Source organism: Cygnus olor, chromosome 21 (assembly GCF_009769625.2).
Source record: "Cygnus olor isolate bCygOlo1 chromosome 21, bCygOlo1.pri.v2, whole genome shotgun sequence".
NCBI classification, from domain to species: domain Eukaryota; kingdom Metazoa; phylum Chordata; class Aves; order Anseriformes; family Anatidae; genus Cygnus; species Cygnus olor.
The window spans coordinates 5,214,064-5,235,688 of NC_049189.1; the positions used below are offsets into that span (position 1 = coordinate 5,214,064).

Sequence of the window (21,625 nt, forward strand, 5' to 3'; positions counted from 1 at the left end):
TCTTCAGTTGTTTAGAGTGAACTCTGCCATCCTTGAATCACTTTACAGTCTGAGACTCTTTCTATAAAGACATTAGGGTAACTCGCTCTGGGTATTTAAAACTATGAAACATTACTATGGCTGTAGTGAGATTCAGTTGCAGTACAGAACCCTACCGGCTTTCCCCAAGCCAGTATTGTACAGTGTCTTTACCTTTTCTACCTAAAGGCATTGCTTTCTGTCTACGTCATTATGATGAAAAAGTAACTACCATGTCTGATCCAAAAAGTACCTGAGCACTCCCCCTCTTCTTAAAAATCTTTGCTTAAAAATACAAATACTGTCAGAAAAACACACTCATTTTTGGCATTATCTTGTCTTGTAAAAGATGAGCTGTGTCGTTCAATTTGTAAGCAGGGTCTAACATAAAAGAGCCCGGCTTTATTTCTTCCTCTGGACCGCTGGGGTTTGAGTCACATCTACTGAATCTCTCAATTATTTTTGTGCTGGCTTTAGAGATGCCAAGGGATTCCTCCATACTCCACTGACGTGCTGGTTCTGAACTTCAAGCAACTCCAAGCACTGACAATTTTAGCCTAACTGTATTTGAGGACACAGGATAAACTTTCAAAATTAGAAACAACGCAACATTGCGAGTATAATTAGAAAAAAACAATGTGAATAAAAGCCAAACCAACTGAGATGTTTATCCTTTAGGAAAAAAAGGATTTTAATGGGCTTAAAAAGATTTCTGTACAAAAACTGCTCAGTGACCAATATTTGCCTTTCCATGGTGACAGTACTTCTGACTATTGTTCTGTTCAGCAGCAACTCCCACAGGTCTCGTAACAAGGACTATCTCTTCGGCCAGTGGTGTCTGGAACCCCTACAAAAGAGTTACAGAAGATTTAACTCTTGCTTTACATTCACTCAAGATTGAAAAATCTACGCTAGCTTTCAATGACCCTTTCTCAAAAGAATCATGATGAAGAACCTTTCTGCTTCTAAGGCTGCCCTTACATAGCATTGCTCTTTTTTGGCTAAATAATTCACAAGAATCAAGCCCAGGAAGCTACACAGTAAGTATATTCAGAACAAGAACATTCATATTTGGCAGTGCTGTTATTTGTCTTCCCAAGCTAGACAAATGTTCTCCCCACCTCTGCCTATCTTTGTGGCCAAAGAAAGCCACTCCCACATCTATTAACACAAACTTTTAGATCAGTATTTCAAACCTTCCACCCAGAATTCTCCTTTATTTGCATTAATCCTGACTAAGCCTTTTCTTTTTTCCTTTAAACTGACGTCAAGCTGTGAAAATAACTTAAGTAAGTGTTATGCAACCGCTTCCCATAAAATGTGCTTAAGCTCCCACAGCAGCAGAGGACAATAGCTACGTTTTGCCCATGGCTCTGGGGCACAGGAGTGAAAACGCTCCACGCGTGATGAGAGGAGGCTGATGACACACCTGTCAGCCTTCCCTGCCAGGTAGGACATGCTTCGGTTTCCAGCTGACTGTTGAAGTTTGTTAGCTCCAGCAGATTTCTGCATGGAAGAAAAAAAAACAACACAGTGAGGTAGCTGCCAAATACAGTATATTCCACGTGACACGTGTCCTGTTAGGTCCCTCCTACTTCAAGGAACACTGCTTGTTTACACTCTGAGCTTTGTTTTAGGACTTAATGCACTTGCACTGAATGCACCTGAATAAATGCTGTTTTGCTGGTCTAACCATGACACGTGAGCCACGGTATCCGTTTACCCATCTATACAGAGCAATCCATACAGGTCTAAAACCTTCTCCCAAATTCACTGCTCAGTTGCTCCCCTCTGCCCCCCCTTTCTGAAACAGGTTTCAACCGACACAGCAGAGACTGCAGGAAACTGTATTTTACACACTATCAGGCATAAACCTGTTTTACTTCTAAAAAATGTTTTTAATGAGTATCTAAGAGGCTTCCTGGTACCATTTGCCTTTCAATTAAATGCACAAGGCAGAAGGTACAGGAAAGAGGCTGAAATGTGAGAAATGAGCTTCAGAACTTAATGAACACCTGAGCACCCAATGAGTTGACAGATGGGCACCTATTGCTTCATGCTTGAATGCCCACCGACATCATGCATCAGCACCCAAATGCTCCATACGTGAGCACTACACAGGATATAGTAACCCAGGTCTGCCAGAGTGACCTGTGGGGAGAGGAGGGGGCAAGAACTGCCCCATGCTGGTCACAGGCAAGTGGAAGTGTTTCCCTAAATATGTATTTGGCTGTTCTTCTCTTCGATCTCCCAATCAGAAGTTTGTGTTAATTAGCAATTAATTAAATTACACAAAAAAATATCACTTGGTAGAGAATGCAGGCAACACCTGGACCTGCCAAGGCCTGGGGTGACTGGAGTGACTTGAATTTCGTACTGGGAATTTGTGGTGGTGTGCTGTGGTCTAAGCAGTGTGCCTGTTACGCAGGGGGGTGTAGCTGTGAACAATGTATAAAAGGGAGAAACAATGGAAGAGTCTGTGGGGCTCTGAGAGAGCTCTTCCTGAATGGGAACAGGCTATAACACAAGGTGTGAATTTGTGACTGGAAGCTGCACCTCAGTACAAAGTGCTGTTAGAGAACATTCTGCAGATCCTGAAAAAGTCCGCTACCTTTCCCAACAACTCTCCACCTGGGTACACAATAACATCAACATTTCCGTTCCTTCTTCCATGACATGTCTGTACCTTGCCTGTGTAAGCTTGTTTAGCAGGATCAAACTGTGCCGACTGCTTCGATTTGCTGCTTCCTATGGGAAAGACGAGAGGAACGATCACTAAACATTTCCAGAAAGAACAGTACAATCCACGGTTTTCCTCTGACGATAAGGAGGTTTCACTGCAGTCTCCCATGCTAAAATCCAGAACAGTCTCTGATGGGCATAAGAAGCCCCTGAATGGACGTCAAATCTCCTTTGCCTCCTAGTTCCCTGGGTCCAATTAAACCAATGACTTTTCTCTGCAGAGCAGAGAAGCAAGCAGTGAATCCACAATCCCCTCAGCCAACTGTTTCAAGATTTTTGTTTCCAAACCAGAAAAAGAATGCTAAACTGTTGATTTCCCAGGTAAATTTCTTTCAATATTTCCCCACTGTAAGGTAAGTGCATTGGAAGTTTGTACTGCCTTGGCATCTGTGTTCACATACAGCCTTCTCAGGGCTCAGCTTGCAACATTTTCCACAGCCTGCAGCACTCTAGCAAGAGATCCAGATCTTACCCGCAAACACTTTGAAGTTGGACTTGCTGTAATCAAAGGGGGTAAACTGCTTCGGTGCTTCCAGCTCCTCTGGTTGCTGGGAGGCTTTTGGCCGTTTCTTCTCTTGTTTTGGCAATTCTGTTCCCGTTTCACTGATGACCCTCTCTCTCTTCTTATTAGCCTGTTCCTGCTGTGAAAGCAACCCATGGAATGGGAAAAAGGACAAGTTCAAGAGAATGAAACATCTCTGTGAAGGCATGAACACCAGCATGCAGGTGAACTGTCAGTGGAGCCAGGCTCCAGTGACAGCTGGGGCTGCCTGTGGCAGTAATAGTGCAGGAAGAAAGCACCGTGTTCTTCTTTGGGTCTGAACTGCTCCCTCCCTGTCCCCAGGGCAGGGGCTTTTCAGGCAAAAAAATCAAGTTGTCATTTCACAGGGTGCTAGAGGCTGAGATCTGTTGTCTGCACAGACAGATCTTGGGGAACCTAGGCAAGGAAGGAGCACTGAGGTGCAGCAGTGGAACACATTCCCTTCTGAAGACACGGAGGGATGCAAAGATTTGCCCAGCACAGCTGCTAGGGGCCTGCTGCTATACATAGGGCAGAACCACAGACTGCCTGCCAATCAAGGCAGTCATTCGGGTCACCTGAAATCAGCTGCTTTCAACTCGGGCAATGTTTCAGAGTAATAGGGAGCTTGGGGTTTCATTCTGAACTATGTTAAGAAGATAAAAGGCAAAGGCTGGAAGCATAGAATTCAGTGACATACCATAGCTTGCTGACGAACAGACACAATGTTTTCTGTAGCCTCTTTATATGCCTTCTGTGCCTGGTCACGATCAGCTAGGAAAACAAACAAGCATTACTGTAAAAAGCAGAAGTAAATTACGCATGAGGTTCGAGAAATCTCTGTCAAACAATCTCATCCATTAGAAAATCCATCACCTGAGGTATTCTTATGACTGAGAAACAACCTAAATGTATTGTGAAAAAGCATGCTAGCCAACACACTGAGGAGCGGAAGAATGGCTTTACCTGACTGCTGGGCTGCTTTCTTTTTTATTTCTTCCTTGGACTCCTTCTGTACTTGTGTCTGACTCATCAACTTCCATCGATTGCTGATCTACGATGAAAAAAATTACCTGGGATCATTTTCTTTGAAGTTTTATGGCAAAAGGGAGTTTATAAACCTGCTACCACATGCTGGTCTTCATTAAGAAGTACAAAAGATCAAATTGGATTGTAAAAGAGATTAAGATCTGCTGCACCATGTAAAGTAAAACCATGTGCTTCAAAAGTTCTTGAGCTACAAACAAGCCCAATGAGAACAAAGGCAGATACAGGCTTCAGTAGTAGTTTGTAGCTTTGACAGACAGGGACTGCAGAGTGGAAGGTCTCCAATTCTAGGTTCTTTGAGGAATATGAATGCTATAGAAACAATGAACCACTGATTAAGAAACGCATTAAGTTTCTCAAAACGTATTCTTTTTTCCTAAGAAGAACTCAAGAAAAAAAAACGTTGCGGAGGTTCCCAAAGGAAAATAATCTACTTGTTTGTTTCGTTTGTAGTACTTGGCAGGAAATTTTAAAATTAGTCTTACTTCATAAATTTTTGATGACGGATCAAACTTTGCAGACTGTGAGACGTAGGCAGGATTCTGTTCTGAAGGTAAGTACTGTAGAGAGGAAAAAAACATTTTTATTTAAATACAGCACGTGACATTAGTGCTCATAAGCTCATTGCTACAATGCTACTTAAAACGTTCCAAATCAAAGGGTTCATATTTAAGAAGCAAGAAACATTCTACAGAATGAGAATCTTTTGGAAAAAGTCATTACCACAGCTATAGCCAAAGAAACATTAAAGAAAAAACAACCAATCAACATAAAAAAAACCACCACAAACCCAAAAAATCAACAAACCAACCCCAAACATACACCAGAAAACAGTTGTTTTGATACTACTTCCTAATAATCTGCCACTCCCAATCTCTAGCAAAGTATTCTATTGTTCTTGTTTCATTCATTAGAAGAGTAAAATCAGCTCACTAACTTCAGGCACAGAGATGAAAATGTGATGCAAATTAAAGAAACCTCAACCTCGATTAAAAAAAAGGAGAGGTCTGTTTATGACATAGAAAGACATATCTAAGAGGCAATTCAACATGTTTTGAAAACAAAACCACATGTGTATGCTTTCAAAGGGCAATCTCTCAATTCCAGTAAGAAAGCAGCAACTAATGTTATATCAAGATCTTTCATGTAGCCTGGAAAAACAGCTCAGAGCATCCTCCACACAGGTTGGTTTATCAGTACCATTACAAATACACACTGGGTTTTAACCAATTTTGAATTTGAATTTTACCATTCTAAATGGATTTTCAAAGGACTCCATTATACGTTGAGCTTTCTGCTGTGCAGTTGTTAAAACTTTCTCATTTCCGTCATCTTCATCACATTCCTTAAAAAAAAAAAAAAAAAGAGAAGAAACATTAACATTAATAATTTTTAGCTTTGGCTACTGCCATTACAGGCACGGTATTTCTCACTTTATCTGAAACTCCAGTGATGGCAGTAATCCTCTGCAGAGGTTTAATTAATTTGCTGGCCTCCTCACCTAATTATCTCGGTTATGCCATATGCTTGACAGGAAGCTAGTACCTGCCAGTACCTATGCATGTCTTACCTTTCTATTTCTTGCAACACTACTACACAGTTTTACCAGATTATTAAGTATGTTTTCCTATACTTAAAACACTGACAGTATCACAGACATTGCTTACACTGAATATGCTGACAGTAGCAGTAGCAACGAGGCACGTTGACTCTGGCTGGCCACCCTGAATATTCATTGTTCTCTCACTGTCTGAAAAGAGAGAATCATGTTCCAAGACTGGTGCAGACTCTACATAAAAAAAAAAGATTTTTTTTATTAAATACTTGTATATTATACTGCTCTTTGTGTAACAAGATTCACTGAAAGTACCCTCAGTGCTGCTTATTTCCCCATATCAAAGCCATATCATGTCATTATTATCACAGTTTTTAGGTTAAGTCCAAATTACCCAATGCAGAGTTGTTCTGAAAATCATCCATAGGAATACGGGAACTGTCATGTGGTCCAAAGAAGGTATTCTCCAGCCTCTGCAGAAAGATTCACATTGCAAACGCCATTAGTACACTATGCTATGAACCTGTATGTGTTTTCAGATACTGCAGAGATACTTAAAGTTCAAAGAAAAGGGTGAAATTCAGAGACTGAGTATTTTCAGTATAACTCACCTGCCAGAGCACATTACATCTGGCATCAAAAGCATATCTGTGCAAATACCCACAGGCTAACGGAGATGCTTTACTTCATAAACAGGAGAATAAATGAGGCAGCCTTAGAAACTCATCTGAGACTTCCCTTCTTAAAGATCTATCAATATAGGCTGACACACATGCAACTGCCCAGCATCTAGAGCGTTCGCTGATGAAGCCTTAAGTGCTGTTGTTGTGATGGTTTGTAAAATACCAATTTACAGCTGGTAATGTTACGAGTCTAGCACAGAAAATAAACATTAAGCTGAAGTAGAGAGACCTGTAAAACGGATTAGAATAAAGAATTTACTAGAAGGTAAAATTTTGCTATGTTTTTTTATTTGAGTTTAATGCTTGAGACATCAGGTAACAAATATTATGCAAACACTACCTCCGGGTTGGACAGAGGTGCCCTCTTCTTGACTGTCAAAGCAATCTCCGACTAGAATGGGAGAGAAACGTAATCAGTTAACTGCACCTGATCTATTTCTTCTAGGTTAGCCTCCTCACTATGTTTTCAATACATTTATTACAAGCTAAAATTAATTTATTTCTTCTTTTGCTGCATATGGATACATTTAAATGCCTCACACAGAAAGCACATGTTCATGCTCACAAATGGTTTTGTTTCATCAAAGGAAGAAGACCATACTAATATCTACATGCTGATGATGGGTTTTATCTAACGAATCTAAGTGCTGGTTTGTTTGTTTTTTTTTGCTTCACCATAGTGGAAAAAGATTTATGAACCCATTTATACAGCCTACTAATTCCACAAGGTCCATTTCTTCCTCACACAGGTAAATGTGCAATGTAAGGATATGGCACTGTACGGGCAACTGCACCCTGTTCAAGCAGTGCCTGTTCTTGTCCTGCTCTAGCTTTCCAAGGAACTACACCATGTCTAAGCCAGTACAAATCAGACAACAGATGGGCAAGACAAAACTGCCATATATCTTTCTGCTCCACTACGGAACACTATACTCAATTCAAGCAAACTTCAGCACACAACTCAGCACCACAGGTCACCATTTAGCTCTAGTACCTGGCTTATGGAAAGCAAGTGATGACTCTCTTGTGTGATACAAGCTACTCCTACCTTGAGAAGCGGCATCTCTCGGGCCTGCTGAATGAGAAGATGCAATTCATTAATCTGCTGGCGAACTAGTGGTGGGACTGGATTACAGCAAGCAATGATGCCCTGGGGTTCTCTAAAGAGAGATGAGAAAAATTCAGTGTGCTGTATTTATGGCTGATGTTAAGCATTTGCATTCAAAGGATGCGCAACCAGATATAACCACAGGCCTGACTGCGACAGGACAAGACAAGTTAGACTAATCTGTCAGAGTTCATTCTCCAAGATGAAAATTTTTCTGTACTCAGTTTGTGCAGGTAAGGAGAAACTGTTAATGCAGCTCTCCACTCTTTTCTGTGGTCTGTCTGCCCTCATCTTCATTTTGGTCCTTGTTCAGCATTCCTCTACGGAAGCTGGCAGTGGACTTGCATTTAAGGATGCATTTTTATCATTCTCAAGCATAGAACACTAGATGATGAGTGCCAAGTGTTTGAGGAAAATGTTGCATAAAAGTAGGTGTTGAAAGGGATCTGCCCCCACTCAGCTCCCTTTGAGAGCTGACAAAAACAGATGTTATAGGGGAACTCTTACTTGCTCTGTAATACTGTAGGAATCTCAGGGTGGGGTGGGGCAATGTGTGACATAACGTAATGCAAAGGAATGTGTTTTATTAGTGGAATAAAATCACAGAGATGTATATCCCAGAAGAATTCTGGAGGCTTCTGAGGGAATACTGAAATTTATTTCTCTTGCAAACTGAAGAACTGTAGAGAAAAGCAGTATTGTCAGCTGGAAGAAAGGGACCAACTGCAGAAGTAATTACACACTAGGAAACACCTTGCTGGGTATTAAAATCAAGCGAGACTCTTCAAGGATGAGCAAAACTTACTTGGGCAGCTCCTCTGCTATCTTCAATAACATATGATTTGGTAACACGTATCTACAACACAAAGAGACAGTGTGAATGTAAGAGAAAAATTACCTTCAAACTGCACAACTCTACCCCATTTCACAACGTCTGAAGAGATGAAATCATTTAAGAAGAAATTAAGCAGGGCAGATCTAGACACCCAGAAGAATTTAGTGCTATCATAACAGGACTTCTGTTCTAAATGTAAAAAGTTGTCTGATTCAGTACACTAATTTCCATAACGTAACAGAATGGTCCCCTCTTGGGGATGGCTGCACAATCCAATAGACTCATTTAAGCCAGTATTCATAACAAATAACTTCCTACCCTGTACTCTCATCCTCCTGACGTGCCGTCTTGTCTCTCCATGCAAACAGCAACCTAAATGCTGCTAGCTGCTGTGTGTTGAGATGTTTTTTCTGCCTCCTGTAGAGTTCAAGATAGGATTCATCTGAAAAGAGGGGCTTGATGTATTTCTGGATAGGAAAAAAAGAAACACTTGTGATCGGTTATCAAACCAGTGCTTTCTAGGCTGCCTTGCTTCATCAGGACAGAATGTCATGCAGATGTAAGGGGACTGAGTAAACTCAGGTATAATGTATCCCGGAGTTGGTACTTTCCACACATGCAATGTAATTGCCTCATAATGCAACTCCACCAAGGCTTTGAAGTTTTAGGAATGTCCAGCAGAACTGGAAATGTAACATCTCCCTGGGGAAAGGCACACCTGAAAGCATCAGGAGGCCAAGGTGTGCCAGCATTCAAAAAATAGCAAGAGGGAATCTGAACCCAAGGATTTTGGCTAGCGAAACAAGTGACAGCATATAACAGTGTGAATTTATACAGCTGATTTCAGTCATGCAGATATGGGGTGGGGGGGAGGCAGGGTACACAACACGACTGAAAATGAGTCAATGCAACAGATGTAGAAAGAGGTGAAGGACTTTATGCCCTAGTAAGTCCGTATTCTGATCCAGGTAATCCAACAAGCTGAAGCTTTACCTTCAGGCAGATGTCTCTGCTGCGTTGCCACACAATCTGGAGCTGAGTGGGCTGCTCGTTCCCTCTCTCCCATAGTGCCTCCCTCACTTTATCGTAAATGTAGAGTAAGTAGTGAGTGTCATCACGGGCATACTGAATCATTTCTTCTGGCAAAGGGCTAGAAAAAGAGCCAAAATTATACTAATGCATTTCAGTTGCCCCAAACAATCATCTTCCCTTTGCAGAGCACATTAGGGCAAACTGCATCTGAAGCATGCTAAGAACTAATATGGAAATTCTTCTGCTTCTGTCCTGAAGGACTTGTTGGGCAACAGCAGCAACATGCTGTGCACTCTCCTGTCCCGATGACATCTTGTTCAGATGCTCGATGCTGTGTAGCTAAGTCAGATGGCAGAACTGCCTGCTATGGTATTTGTCACAACTTCTTTCTCTCTGCAGAGCCTACATAAACTAAATCTGGGACCTCTGTGGTGTGCAAAGTCCATCCCCACAGCCAGGCTCACTGCTCTATCTACTTTGAGTGACTGATCATTTTTGGGTGACTCTTGAGAAGACAAATACTGACTTTCTCTGTACCACTGCAGCGGTTCAGTGCTGTTCCTAAGCAGCAAGCTTCCAGGAGCTTTTTATTAAACAATCCTCCCTCATTTACCCCAAATAATTCAATTTCTAAAGAAACATATGAAAATGTAACACTCAGAAGAACTTCCAGCACTTCCAGATAAATGCTGTGCTTGTTCACTTTGAGATTAACCTACAACTGTGGGGCTTGCAACTAGAAATATGCTTCTGCCCTAAAATTCAAACAAGTGCTGCCTTGTAGCTGCAGCACATCTAAGGGGTCAGTTCTTACCGTATCCTCCAGTCAGCCAACTGGTACTGCTTGTCAGCATCCACACCGCAATACAGCTTCAGCAAGTGGTCCAAAGAGTGCTTGCCGAGATTGAGAAGACGAGCAGCTTGGTGAGTATCAAACATGTTCACCAAGTACAGGCCAAAGTCTTTTTGCAGCCATTCCACATCTGAATCAGCACCATGAAGGACCTTGAAAACCAAAAGAAATTGAGAATGATATGAAGAACATTTATTCTCTAGGCTGTTAGTGCTGTGGTTTCATATTCATGTGTCTTGAACCAGATTTCTTTTTTCTCTGACCTTCAGCATTAAGTGCAGGATGACTAAATGAGTGCACTCAGCAAGTAATTTCCCTCTTGCATCAAGGAAACAGGCACATGAACAAATTATACTGAAAGCCAAGAGACCAAGACAGAGCGTACAGTGTGCTTGCAATGATAATAAAGTTCAAACAATCAAAAAACCCCACAAGGAATTCTGGTGAATTTGGCAGCTGACCTTCACAATTGCAGGGTCTGTGAAAGTCTCATTGAGAATGTTCATGTCACCGCGTAACTCCAGTGTGTCAATAATGAAGTCTTCTGTTCGGGTGGAAATCTGCATCAGGCACGTCAAGCCCAGGAAGCTCCTGTAGGAATGGTGCTGAAAAACACAGAAGAGAAATGTTACTTTCACCACAGAAGTAATACTACAAAACATACAGCACCCCAAATGAAGGAAGAAACATTAACAGAGGACTTCTCAAAGCAAAAGACAATCAGATGAACAGCTTTTCTCTTTGCAGGCACTAGCATGACAAAAAGCAGCACAAGCAGAATTTAAAAAAGATTAAATTCAGTATGAAATATGCAGCCGTTACTACCATTAAAATATTGCTACAGTTTGATTCAGCCTCCTAGACAGTATCTGATAGGTTAGAACGACAAAGTAAATACTTATAAAAGAATACTAATAGCAGGATAAAGAGAAGACTAAAAACCAGGAAGAATATAACGGTCTCTTAGGCTTTAACAGCATACATGTAACTTTTAAACAAAAAAGGCAAATTAATTACCTCTAAGTCCAGGGCAAATTCTTTACAGTTCATAAGCTTTTCATTTAGTTCTACCAGCTCATCCAGTGTGGTGACAAAATGACAGGGTGTTTCCTTGATGGGCCTGTACATCTGGCAGAGCAAATTATTAGGAACAGTATGTTCTCTGTCAATTCCCACCCCTGACCTCCACCATCAATTCTGAAATTTGTCAATTACGGCCAGCTGCAAACTTACTGCATCTGCTTGTAAATTAACGTGGGCACCAACCTGGGGCTCTGGTTTCTTGAGAACTCCATCTGGTGGAGAAAAATGCTCCAGTTCGTACTGGTAAGGGTGAGCAAACCTGTGGAAATTAGGAAAACAGGCACAGACTAAACTTCAGTCATCTTTATGAAGCCAGTGCACAGAGACTTTGAGAGCTCTGGTAGTTTCCACAGCGAGTAGAAATTTTGTCTCTTGTTAAGAACAGGTTTAAAATAACTGCAGTTGACTAAAGCGAATCACACGCAACGCAGTGTGCAGACACAGACACATGCAGAGCTGTTACACATAAATGCCATCAGCACAAAGGGACCGTAGAAGTGCATGTTCATCAATGCACTCCAAGCACCTTGCTGTCGGTTTAATTTCTTACATGTCTTGCTCAGTTTGCTGCGTCCTCTGCTGGTGTATGAAGTCTGCCAAAGCAGCTGGTACATCCAAGTCTTCAGGGCGCTCCTTTCGTTCCCGTCCACTTTTTGTGAGGGCTGAACAACCAATATGGAACAACTGGACTGGGTCCCACACACAACATTCTCTGCCTAGTACTACTCTCTCCCCTCCACCCATCATAGGATCCCATTAAAATCACGAGCTATCAAAAACTTAGTAATTTAGACCTGCAGCTTTAGCTGCCAACAAGATTTCTGTCTGCGCCTCCAATGATAGTTCAGTTACTAGGTTTTATCAGGCTGTCATTAAGCGAGATGCAAGGTGGTTCTGCTGAGAGCTTGGAAGGAGATTGAAAAATCTTCAGAAAAATCTTTCAATCGTTCCCATGTACTGAAGCACAACCCACATCAGTGCAGGCCATGGATGAGTCATTGTCAGCAGTGACAAGTTGTCGAGACAGGATATTTCACTGGCAGCTTTGATAAAGCAGCCAAACCAAATCTAGGTCTAACCCTAAACCTGCTGCTCTTAAGTAATTAGAAAGAGTTATCTGTAAAACCAGCCAGACTAATAGACCAGTCAACACAACTCCTGGTGCCAGGGGAACTCTCACCATGGACGTTCAATGGCGGCAAAGAGAAGCAGCAGAATACCTGTTTAGAACAGGTTAATTACTGTATACCAACATAAATATGTTGTATGTTGACCGACCCTTACGCTGCACATATATAAACAACAGAGCCACGAAGCTTACTTCATCTAAATGGTCAACATCTGCTCTTACTCATTTTTACAGTCAATGATTCCTCTCCTGTATTGTGAAGACAGATTTGTGTCAAATGTTCCCAACAGATTACCAAACAAAAGGGAAACATCTTACCTTCAGGCAAAGGTTTTAAAGCATTTGGCTTGATAAAAAGTTTAGGTACAAAGGGAGTGTTGGAATTGTCAATCTTTTCCCGAAACTTAAGCTGTGGTCGAGAGATGTTCTTGGCATGAAGCAATCGGAAGGTTTCAGACTTGGTTCTTTTGTGGGATTCTCCTGCCTATTAAAAAGAAAGCAAACCACAAATAAAATTAACGTGACTTAATAGATGTCTAGAATCTCTTTTACTCAGGCTGACCCAATTTTCAGAGGAATAAAATTACACCTCAAACTCAAAAGTGGGCCACTCTTTTGCAGTAAGAGTTCTGAACCTAAGAATGGAAGTTCTCTGAATCAGGACTCTGAATTCCTAAGAACGAGTACAAGGAAATCTGTTGTGTGCATTAAACTAAATTGGCAACTGAAAGCACACAGATTCCACAATCAAGTTTGTATAAAACAGAAGGGAGTAAGAATGCATGAAAAAATCTGAGGAAACATTTAACCACTAAACTCCGCTGGAAAATCTGTAGCATCAACGCTAGGACAAAAACTTATGACAGCACAGCAAACTGAGTGCAGAGGCCTCACCTTGCGGTTCCAGCTGGAAACAATAGTCTGTGGAAGCTGCAGCCCAGCAGGGAGGACTGGCTGCTGGTTTTTGTTCACTCCTGCTGCTTCATCCAGTAAAATACCCTAAATTCCAGAAAAAGAAAATTTACAGACCCATTCTCAGGTTATGATGCTATTATGCCAGGCTGTATTTAGTCTCCTCACAGGTCACGTATTATCTTCACTACCTTTGGGACATGACTTATCTGCTTTAGCTGCTGTGAACACTGGTCTAGTATGCAGAAAAGCTTTTTAAATAAAATGAAAAGTCATCAGATTACGGAAACACTAAACGCAATTGTAGAAGTGCTACCTCTGAGATTTATGTCATAAAAAAACCTGTGACAGCTGAATAGCTTACACAAACAGTATACAGGAATAATTTGCTCACCACTCTTTCAAGAATGACATCATTGGAGTCAACCAGCATATCAAATTTATCTTCCAGCTCTGTTACTTTGCTGCGATCTTTCATGTGGCTGCGGCAGCCGTGATATTGCATCACCCTGCTCATGCTTGCAAGGGAACAGCACAAATATTAGCAACTTAAATGAACGCTAAACCATCCAATTCATTCCAACTTTCTATATCTTAGAAGTTTGAAAATTAAGCAAATGCAGTACCTGTATATAATGTTGAGCGAGCAGTGAATAGAAAAAACACCTATACAGTGCTGTTATAATAAATTTCTTTAGAATCATACGACTTTCTAAACAGATCGCCTAGTATGTTTTTATCAGCCTCTGCTCACTCCATAGTTCTTTACCTAAACCATCATGAAAAATATTCTGTAAACTTGTTATTTAAACTGTGAACCGCTAGAAGAGTAGCTAAAATTTGTAAGTGACATAAAACATGCTTTTGTCTCCAACCGGCCTGGAGTTTCCAAAGGGGGATGCTACGCTCTGTTTTGGATTGGAGGCTACTGTCAGTGGCACAGACTCAAACGCACCCTTACCAGTGGAGGAGGCGGTGGCCCTGCGTTTCGCAGTAGGCGCGGAAGCCAGGGAAGCTTCGGTAGAAGTCGTACTCGTCGCCAGGCCGGGGGAGCCCATTGGACGCCTTTGTTGCTGCCACCACCGTGCCCAGAGCGTACTGTGCAAGAACACCGTTATCAAAGAACACCGCTGTCAGCGCCTTCCCAGATTATTCCATTTACCCAGGGGGCTACCTGACAGAAACGCATCGTGCCGAGCCTGCCTGAGGCACGACTAGCCCTAAGACCTGTTACCCTCGGGGTTTTTCACACAACTAAGTTCACGGCGTCTTGCTATAATTCCTTTAAAGTGCCACAAGTATAACGACAACGGGCTCCCAACGCTCGTTTTGGTACTTAGGGCAGGACAGAACGCTCGTTGGAGCCGCAGGCACGCAGACGGCTGCTGTGGTACGTTAACGACACAGACTGCGGGGCAGCCCCACAGCCCCTGAGGACGGGACTACAGCCCCCAGCATGCCCCGCGGCCCCCTCACGCGCAAACCGCCCGGCCGCCACAGCCCGAGCCGCGCAGGGCACGCCGGGACCCGTAGTGCACAGCACCCGCCCCGCTCCCCCCCGCCCCACACCTTGACGAAGGCGTCGGCGTCGTCGAAACCGGGCAGCGCCGCCTCCCCGCGCTTCGCCTCCGGCTCCGGCTCCCCGGCCCGGTCCGCCGGACCGCCGCTTCCCTCCCGGGCCGCCAAGCTCCCGGCCGCCGCCGCCGCCCCACCGCTCCCCCCGTCAACGGCGGCCGCCATCTTGCCCCCGCAGCCACGCGACGCTCAGGAGCTCTCGCGACAGCGACGGCGTGCGGGAAGGGGGCGGGAGTGGGGGGTGCGCATGCGCAACGGGGAGGCGGCGCCTGGGCTCCGCTGTGGCGCCCCCTGGCGGGAAGTGGACGGGGGGCGGGCACTCAGGGGCCCTCAGCGCCCCTCAGGGGGAAGGGGGCGACCCCCGGGGGCCCTTCTTCCCAGAAGGGACAGCCACCACTTTAATTTTGTCTCCAGCTGCTGGCAAAAGGGAAATCTAGCCAACCACCTGACCTGCTGCAGAAACTGTCGTTCCAGGAAACTTTTTCTTTTAGAAAATCTTCCTCTGCTTCCCCGTCTTTGCCTAAAAGGTTCTTAGGAATAAACAAGAACAGTCATATGTTTCTAGGTTTTGGTGTAATTTATTGGCACAAAAATATTCAAATACAACATGGCATCTAAACATAGCTACTCTGTTGTATTTTGTGCATTGTTTTTAATATGTTTTATTCATAAATCATAACTTTATCTTCACCCTCACATTTAATAACCATTATTTTCTGTTTCAAGTTAGGACCAGCTCTCCCCCTTCTGCCTCCTATGCCAATTATTAACTTGCCCTAGTTATTTCCTGATACTGCTTTTTAATCCGGACGCTGTGCGAAGCTCCCAAGTGGTATTTCATTTATACCCTGCACCCAGTTTGCCACCAATCAGTCTGCACAGAGGCACCCGATTTTGCTCAGCTCAAGGTCTTAAATTCTTAGGTCTGCACCAAAATCCTGTTCTAGTCTGAGACACGACTCCTGCACTAATGTAATAAGCAGATAAACAGTTTTCAATTTGGGGATAAGAATCTAGTTTGAAAACAAGGTAACAGGATGAAACAAATTCTGCTTCTCTTCCCTCTCCACTTATCTAGCACAGCCCAAGAACAAAATGAAGCCTCCTGCACAACTGCATCGAGCTCGCTGCAGTCACATCAATACGACTGATAAGGGCAGTAATTAATCTCCAAATGACTTAGTTACATTGCAAAATAAGTCAAAACCCGTATATAGTTATATTCAATGGATCACCAGTTCCCCAAAGACCAAGTGGAGCCATAGACATCTGCGGTACAATCAGTCTTCACTGTCCTGGAAACCCAAATCAAGTGTTGTGTTTCAGACAGCTTGTGTTTTTCCAACAGCAGCTATAAATTGGCTTAAACCAACTTTTAATATACAATAACTCTTTACATTTACATTTCCAAATATTTGACAAAGGCTGTATATCAGTCCAACGTTCAGTTTGTGTTTGTAGAAGAACAAATAGGAGTGCAAAAGCCTCCAGAGTAAAAGGCTGTGGATACTTTGGAATCTTCTGTTACCAGAAAGGACACCTAAAGAAAACAAAGATAGTGTAGTAATGCTGACTTGCATACAGTTTCACAAAGGCAACACTGAGAAGGACTGAGATTGCCAAAGTACCTTTTTAAAGACATATTGTAGAAAAAGTTGACAAGCAATCCCCATGCTTCTTTCCAAACTAATGCTTAAAAAAAAGTAAAAAGGTCTGTTTCTTAAGCACAGTCCAACATTAACTCTCTCTCAAATGATTTAGTTAAGTATCTGTCATTTTACGCTTTCTTCAGAATACGTGGTTCTTTGCTGTAATCAGTGACCAACACAAGCCTTATTTCAAACACTTAAAATATTCAGGCTGACTGCAGTTGAAATGTCCTAAAATCCCCATCACTACTTATAACAAAAATTTACTTTCTTTTGGTGGACTGTCTATGGGATATCTGTCATAAGCTTGCAAATTTTGCTCGAGCAGTTGCAACATGTCAGAAGGCTCCAACACATCACTAAGTACACAAGAAGTGATATTTTTGTTGGCTGTTCTCTACTCATGTTGTTCATTCCAGAGAAGATTTCTGCAAGGTTAGCTAAATGACAAACTCACCATCCAATGTAGCACTGGCACAGATTCTCATGAGAAGTAGCTTGCTTAATGAGTAATTCTACTTGTGTGGGTACATCAAGAGTTTCATCATGAGAGAAGTCTCGACCTGTGAAATTAAGGTATGAAAAAACATAAATGGAAGTCACAGGTCACAAACATAAATTGCTTCTGGGTGGCAAGTTAAGGACTGATGGGACTTTTACTACCCTTCCCTTACTGTATATAAAATACAAAAATTTCCAAAGATGGAGAACATCTAAAGGCAGAGTCCTGTTTTTGACGTTGTGGTTTCTTCCTTTCATCTTCTTCAAATAACAGATTTAAAGAAGTGTTTTCCAACAACAGGTGGCTTTCTAGTAGCTGGAATCATAGTCCCAATCACTTCAAGTGCATTAATTGGCAGGTGGAGAGTATTTTCACATAAAACTTTGAAAGCCTGAAATTTTCACAACTGAATGCTGCCAACTATAAAGCAGGACAGTAGACATTTGACTTCCATCAACAACCTATGATGTTTAAAATATGAAGTCTGTTTAACTACAATCAGGACTGTACTTTTCAAATCAGGCTAATTTCTTCCTAAATGCAGGCAGCAGCACATTAGGCATTAGATGAAACAGAACAAAACAAACAAAAAAACCCCAAGAAAATAGGCAGTTAATCAGAATATGTTAAATTAAAGCATTAACACAAAATATGAACACTAAAAGTAGCACAGATCCATCTCATCAGATTTTATGTGCATCTCACATAAACATAAATACATGCTCACCGGTGAGTTTATCTCGAACCCTGTTGATGATTTGAATTGCTTTCTTATTTAGAGCTTCCGGCTTCACTAGACCGTCTCCTACTACAAGACAGAAGTTAAAACAAAAACCAAAGAATTAGGACTTCATCTAAACAATAAATACATTCCCCCTACTGTTACATCTGCCCTTCCCAAATACCATTCTGAGCGCTAACAAACCCAAATACCAGTCCATTTTCTGTCACCATTTTTGGAATTGAGAACAGGTAATTATATTCCTCATCTATGCTGACAAGGAACTGTATGTGTCCTATCTCAGGTGACTGTATGAGGATCAAGGTGAAATTTCCATATTTAAGAACAATTTCCGCATCAGTGTGAAAACTTTAAAGAAACTTACTGAAGGAATGGATGGATTCAGGCACTGTGGTCCCAGTTTTCTTATGGGCTGTCTCACCCAGTTCCACACTGTCCAACATTTCTTTTGATAAAAACATGAAAACAAAAACACAAACTTAAAACTGAAACGCAGGTAAAGTAACATTCTTTTGGATACATTAATAAAACTGTTTTACCAGCTCCTTTGAAAAGCATACTTGATTGTGACAAAGCACATTACACATATCTATTGCTAACAGAAGGTAACACAGGAGCAAACATTGTTTTTCCCCTGCTAATACACCCAAAGGCCTGATCCAACTTTTAGGAACATTTTGTATAAGTGTACTTGAAAGATACTTTGAAGTGATACACAATTAACTTAAAACTACATCAAAAATGTTTATCTATAAAACACTCCATATGAAATGCTGTCACTATTCTGTAGTCCAAAAGCAAACTGCTAAGATTCAGTGTAATAAATCTTCAACACTCAGGTGATTACTTGCCAAGTTTTGCACACTAAAATTTGTAAGCTAAGTAAATAACTATCAGATGTCAATTATTCCTTGGATTACTTCAGTTTATATGCTCCAGAAGGGTGTTAATGTAACTGTAAAAGGGCGTCTGCTCTTTGAGCTAAAGTACTGAACTCACCACTTCCAGTCCAAAAGCTAATGACAATAAGCTCTTTGTCTACTTTTGAAAAGAAAGACGACTTAAAATATCTTCCCAGCCTTGTACACTGTTAAAAAAGTGCTCCAAACATTTACGATACACAACATTGTTTTTACTCACCTACTGACTGACTAGCTGAGTAGGAGTCTGTTCTTGTTCGTGAGCGCTTATTGCCCTTTGTATTTGCTGCAATAAAATAAAGGGTTGAAAAGTATCAACTGGGATTTGAGTGTTTTGCAGCAAATTTGTGTCGCTAAGTTCTGCATCTGTTTAAGGGCAAACGGGTTTTAACCACCATGCTAAATTTACACTATAATCCCTAAAAGCACGTGCAGTAAATAGCACTTGCAAACCAACAATTTAACCAGACTGTCCTCAAACAGACACTGGGTTTTAGGCCTCTGGATTTCTTGTATGAATAAAACTTGAATCAGAGTGATGAGTCTCCTGCTGACAATGTTTTATCAGAATAACTTACTGTCCATCAGCCTCCAGTTCAATAACGGATCATACACAAAGGCTTCAAGCACAGCCATGACACTGTCCTTATGTTCACGCAGGACTTCCATCACTGTGTGACAGGTGATTCTGTAATTGCCATCAAGGCCTGTCACCTTCAGAAAAGAAAGAAGTGAATCAACCATGCTGCTTTGTTTGCTATACAACTCCAACCCTATTTTTCAGGGAGCAGGGAACAGCTTCTGCTTTGAATTGAAATTCTCTTCTGCCATTCTCTGTTCATTAGAACACGATATGTGTTCATTACACTCTGTGCTCCCTTCTGCCATCAAGATGATCGCTGTAAAATACCATGCTATTGGCTGCATTTGGTTGACACAAATAGCTGTTTGAAATAAGGAAACTGAGGAAGGCCTGAGAAACTGGATTTTTTTTAAATCTTTTTTTCATCAATGAAAAAGCTGCTTTCCACAGTAACGTATTGTAAAGTCCACAGGAGATCTTTTAACTTACGCAAAATGCAGCTGAAATATTAACACCTCTCCTTTGTGCAGGACTGGAGAGGTTTAACCCACAACAGGAAATACAGAAAAAAAAAAAGATAAATTGGTGCCACCTTCCCAAGGAATAATTCCCTTCATATTAAAGAGGGGATGTATACCTCCATAGCATTTGTCAGCATCCTTGTTAACCTAAACGGAATCTTCTCAGGGAACTTCTCTCTTGTCATTGCAACCTACACATGTGATAGAGAATTAATAAATTAGTAGCGAACATATTATTTAAGAATTAATAAACACTTTTCTTCTTGCTTCAACCCCAAAGGTTGTATTACAAACAGAAAATAAGTCCCAACGTTGTTCTTGAGTTTCAACAAATTCTGTGGAGAAGCTGGATAATTAGCTAGGTAACAGGGAAAACCTAAACATGTGCCCATGTTGCTACTGTTAAACAACAGACTAGACTGCCTATCATCAGCTTAAACTGCTCCAAAAAAATTTTTATGGAAAATGATGCTAGCACTTCCTTACTTGTTCTAGAGTGGTTAGCTAATCACCAAGACATGCCTCTGAGATAGAGTATCTACTATTTTTATTTTGACTGTAGGTAAAGTGAAGCCCAAAAAAGAGCCAAACAGCTTGCCCAGGACCACTCTCCAAGGCCAGTTTGTCCTAGCTTATAGATTTCTGTTCCACCAGAAAATGTGAAATATTACTAAAATTTATGTTCAAATATAAAGGTTTACCTCAAAACAGTCCCCAAAGTCGATATGCAAGATCTTTCCACTCAGTCTGTCTAACATCAGATTGGAAGGGTGTCTTTGATGAAGGAGTAGGAAAAAAAGCAGAGTGACAGATCATTAAGAAAAAAAACACAGAGTAAATCACAGCTCCAGTCTGAAATGATATTTATCTTCATGAATGAGAACAGCCAGTGACAGCTTTCTTGTCTGAGATCTTCAATCTCAGGGTGAACAGAAAAGCTTCCTGACAGTGCGTCTATCACATTATTTTTGTAATTACTTCTCAGGAGTTAGAGACTGTCTCACCATGGAAGATAAACAACCCACTGGACCAGAGCCATCAGTACAGTTCTTGAATATGAACATCTATTTTTCAGTTAGGATAAGTTCTACTTGTTTTATGCTTTTTCATTTTCTTCAGTATAGAAATATGTAATGAATTATGTTAGAGGTGAAGTAATGCAAATTGGATACCACCAGAAGAGAAGAGAAGAGAATCAACCTTGACTAAGAGAAACAAAGATGCTGTTATTCATGTTGACTTATTCCGATTTTGTTTTAATCCAATTTTCAAAGGTTTAAAATTTCATTATATAAGTCTTTCAGTTCAAAATTTCATCGTAAGTCTTTAAGTTCAGGAATAAAAGCTTATTCATGAAAGCATTTGAGGATTTAGCTGTTTTTGCACTACAGACCTTAATTCTAAACTATTGTCCTCAGGAATATTTTGGAAATTATGCATCCCCCTTTTGACAGTAAATCACATACTAAATCCAATATTTGTTCATTTTATTTTTTCCATTTGACAAATTGTTTAAAGTACGTACTTCCATCCAGAAAACATCTGCACTGCAGATCAGAAAAAACCATAATCTTAAGTAATACTCAAAGCCAACATCAACTTTCATTTGTTTTCAG

General features: G+C 41.3%; 2 protein-coding genes across 3 annotated transcripts in view; both read right to left on the reverse strand.

Annotated features, from left to right (window-relative positions):
- Nucleotides 1-684: 684 nt before the first annotated feature.
- On the reverse strand, nt 685-15,286 carry EXOSC10 (exosome component 10). Of its 2 annotated transcripts, none has more exons than XM_040533864.1 (25): nt 15,087-15,286; nt 14,479-14,615; nt 13,912-14,035; nt 13,500-13,604; nt 12,924-13,089; nt 12,027-12,138; nt 11,660-11,735; nt 11,411-11,521; nt 10,855-10,998; nt 10,355-10,545; nt 9,502-9,658; nt 8,827-8,975; nt 8,479-8,529; nt 7,614-7,725; nt 6,906-6,956; nt 6,277-6,355; nt 5,995-6,077; nt 5,577-5,672; nt 4,813-4,887; nt 4,247-4,334; nt 3,981-4,054; nt 3,233-3,401; nt 2,705-2,766; nt 1,448-1,524; nt 685-865 (listed from the first exon to the last, which is right to left on the reverse strand). In XM_040533864.1, the coding sequence occupies exons 1-25, from the start codon at nt 15,255-15,257 to the stop codon at nt 835-837; spliced, it is 2,691 nt and encodes an 896-aa protein (XP_040389798.1). In that variant the 5' UTR covers nt 15,258-15,286; the 3' UTR covers nt 685-834. The 2 variants fall into 2 exon arrangements, with proteins under 2 accessions (XP_040389798.1, XP_040389796.1); XM_040533862.1 differs by having other exon boundaries at nt 5,995-6,116.
- A 376-nt stretch (nt 15,287-15,662) lies between these two features.
- The window catches only part of MTOR (mechanistic target of rapamycin kinase), a 65,882-nt gene continuing 59,919 nt past the window's right edge, over nt 15,663-21,625 (reverse strand). Inside the window, 8 exon segments of the mRNA XM_040533852.1 lie at nt 15,663-16,632; nt 17,199-17,304; nt 17,971-18,051; nt 18,350-18,430; nt 19,126-19,191; nt 19,484-19,619; nt 20,126-20,200; nt 20,711-20,783. Of these exon segments, the coding sequence (XP_040389786.1) occupies nt 16,617-16,632; nt 17,199-17,304; nt 17,971-18,051; nt 18,350-18,430; nt 19,126-19,191; nt 19,484-19,619; nt 20,126-20,200; nt 20,711-20,783 (634 nt within the window). The 3' untranslated portion in view covers nt 15,663-16,616.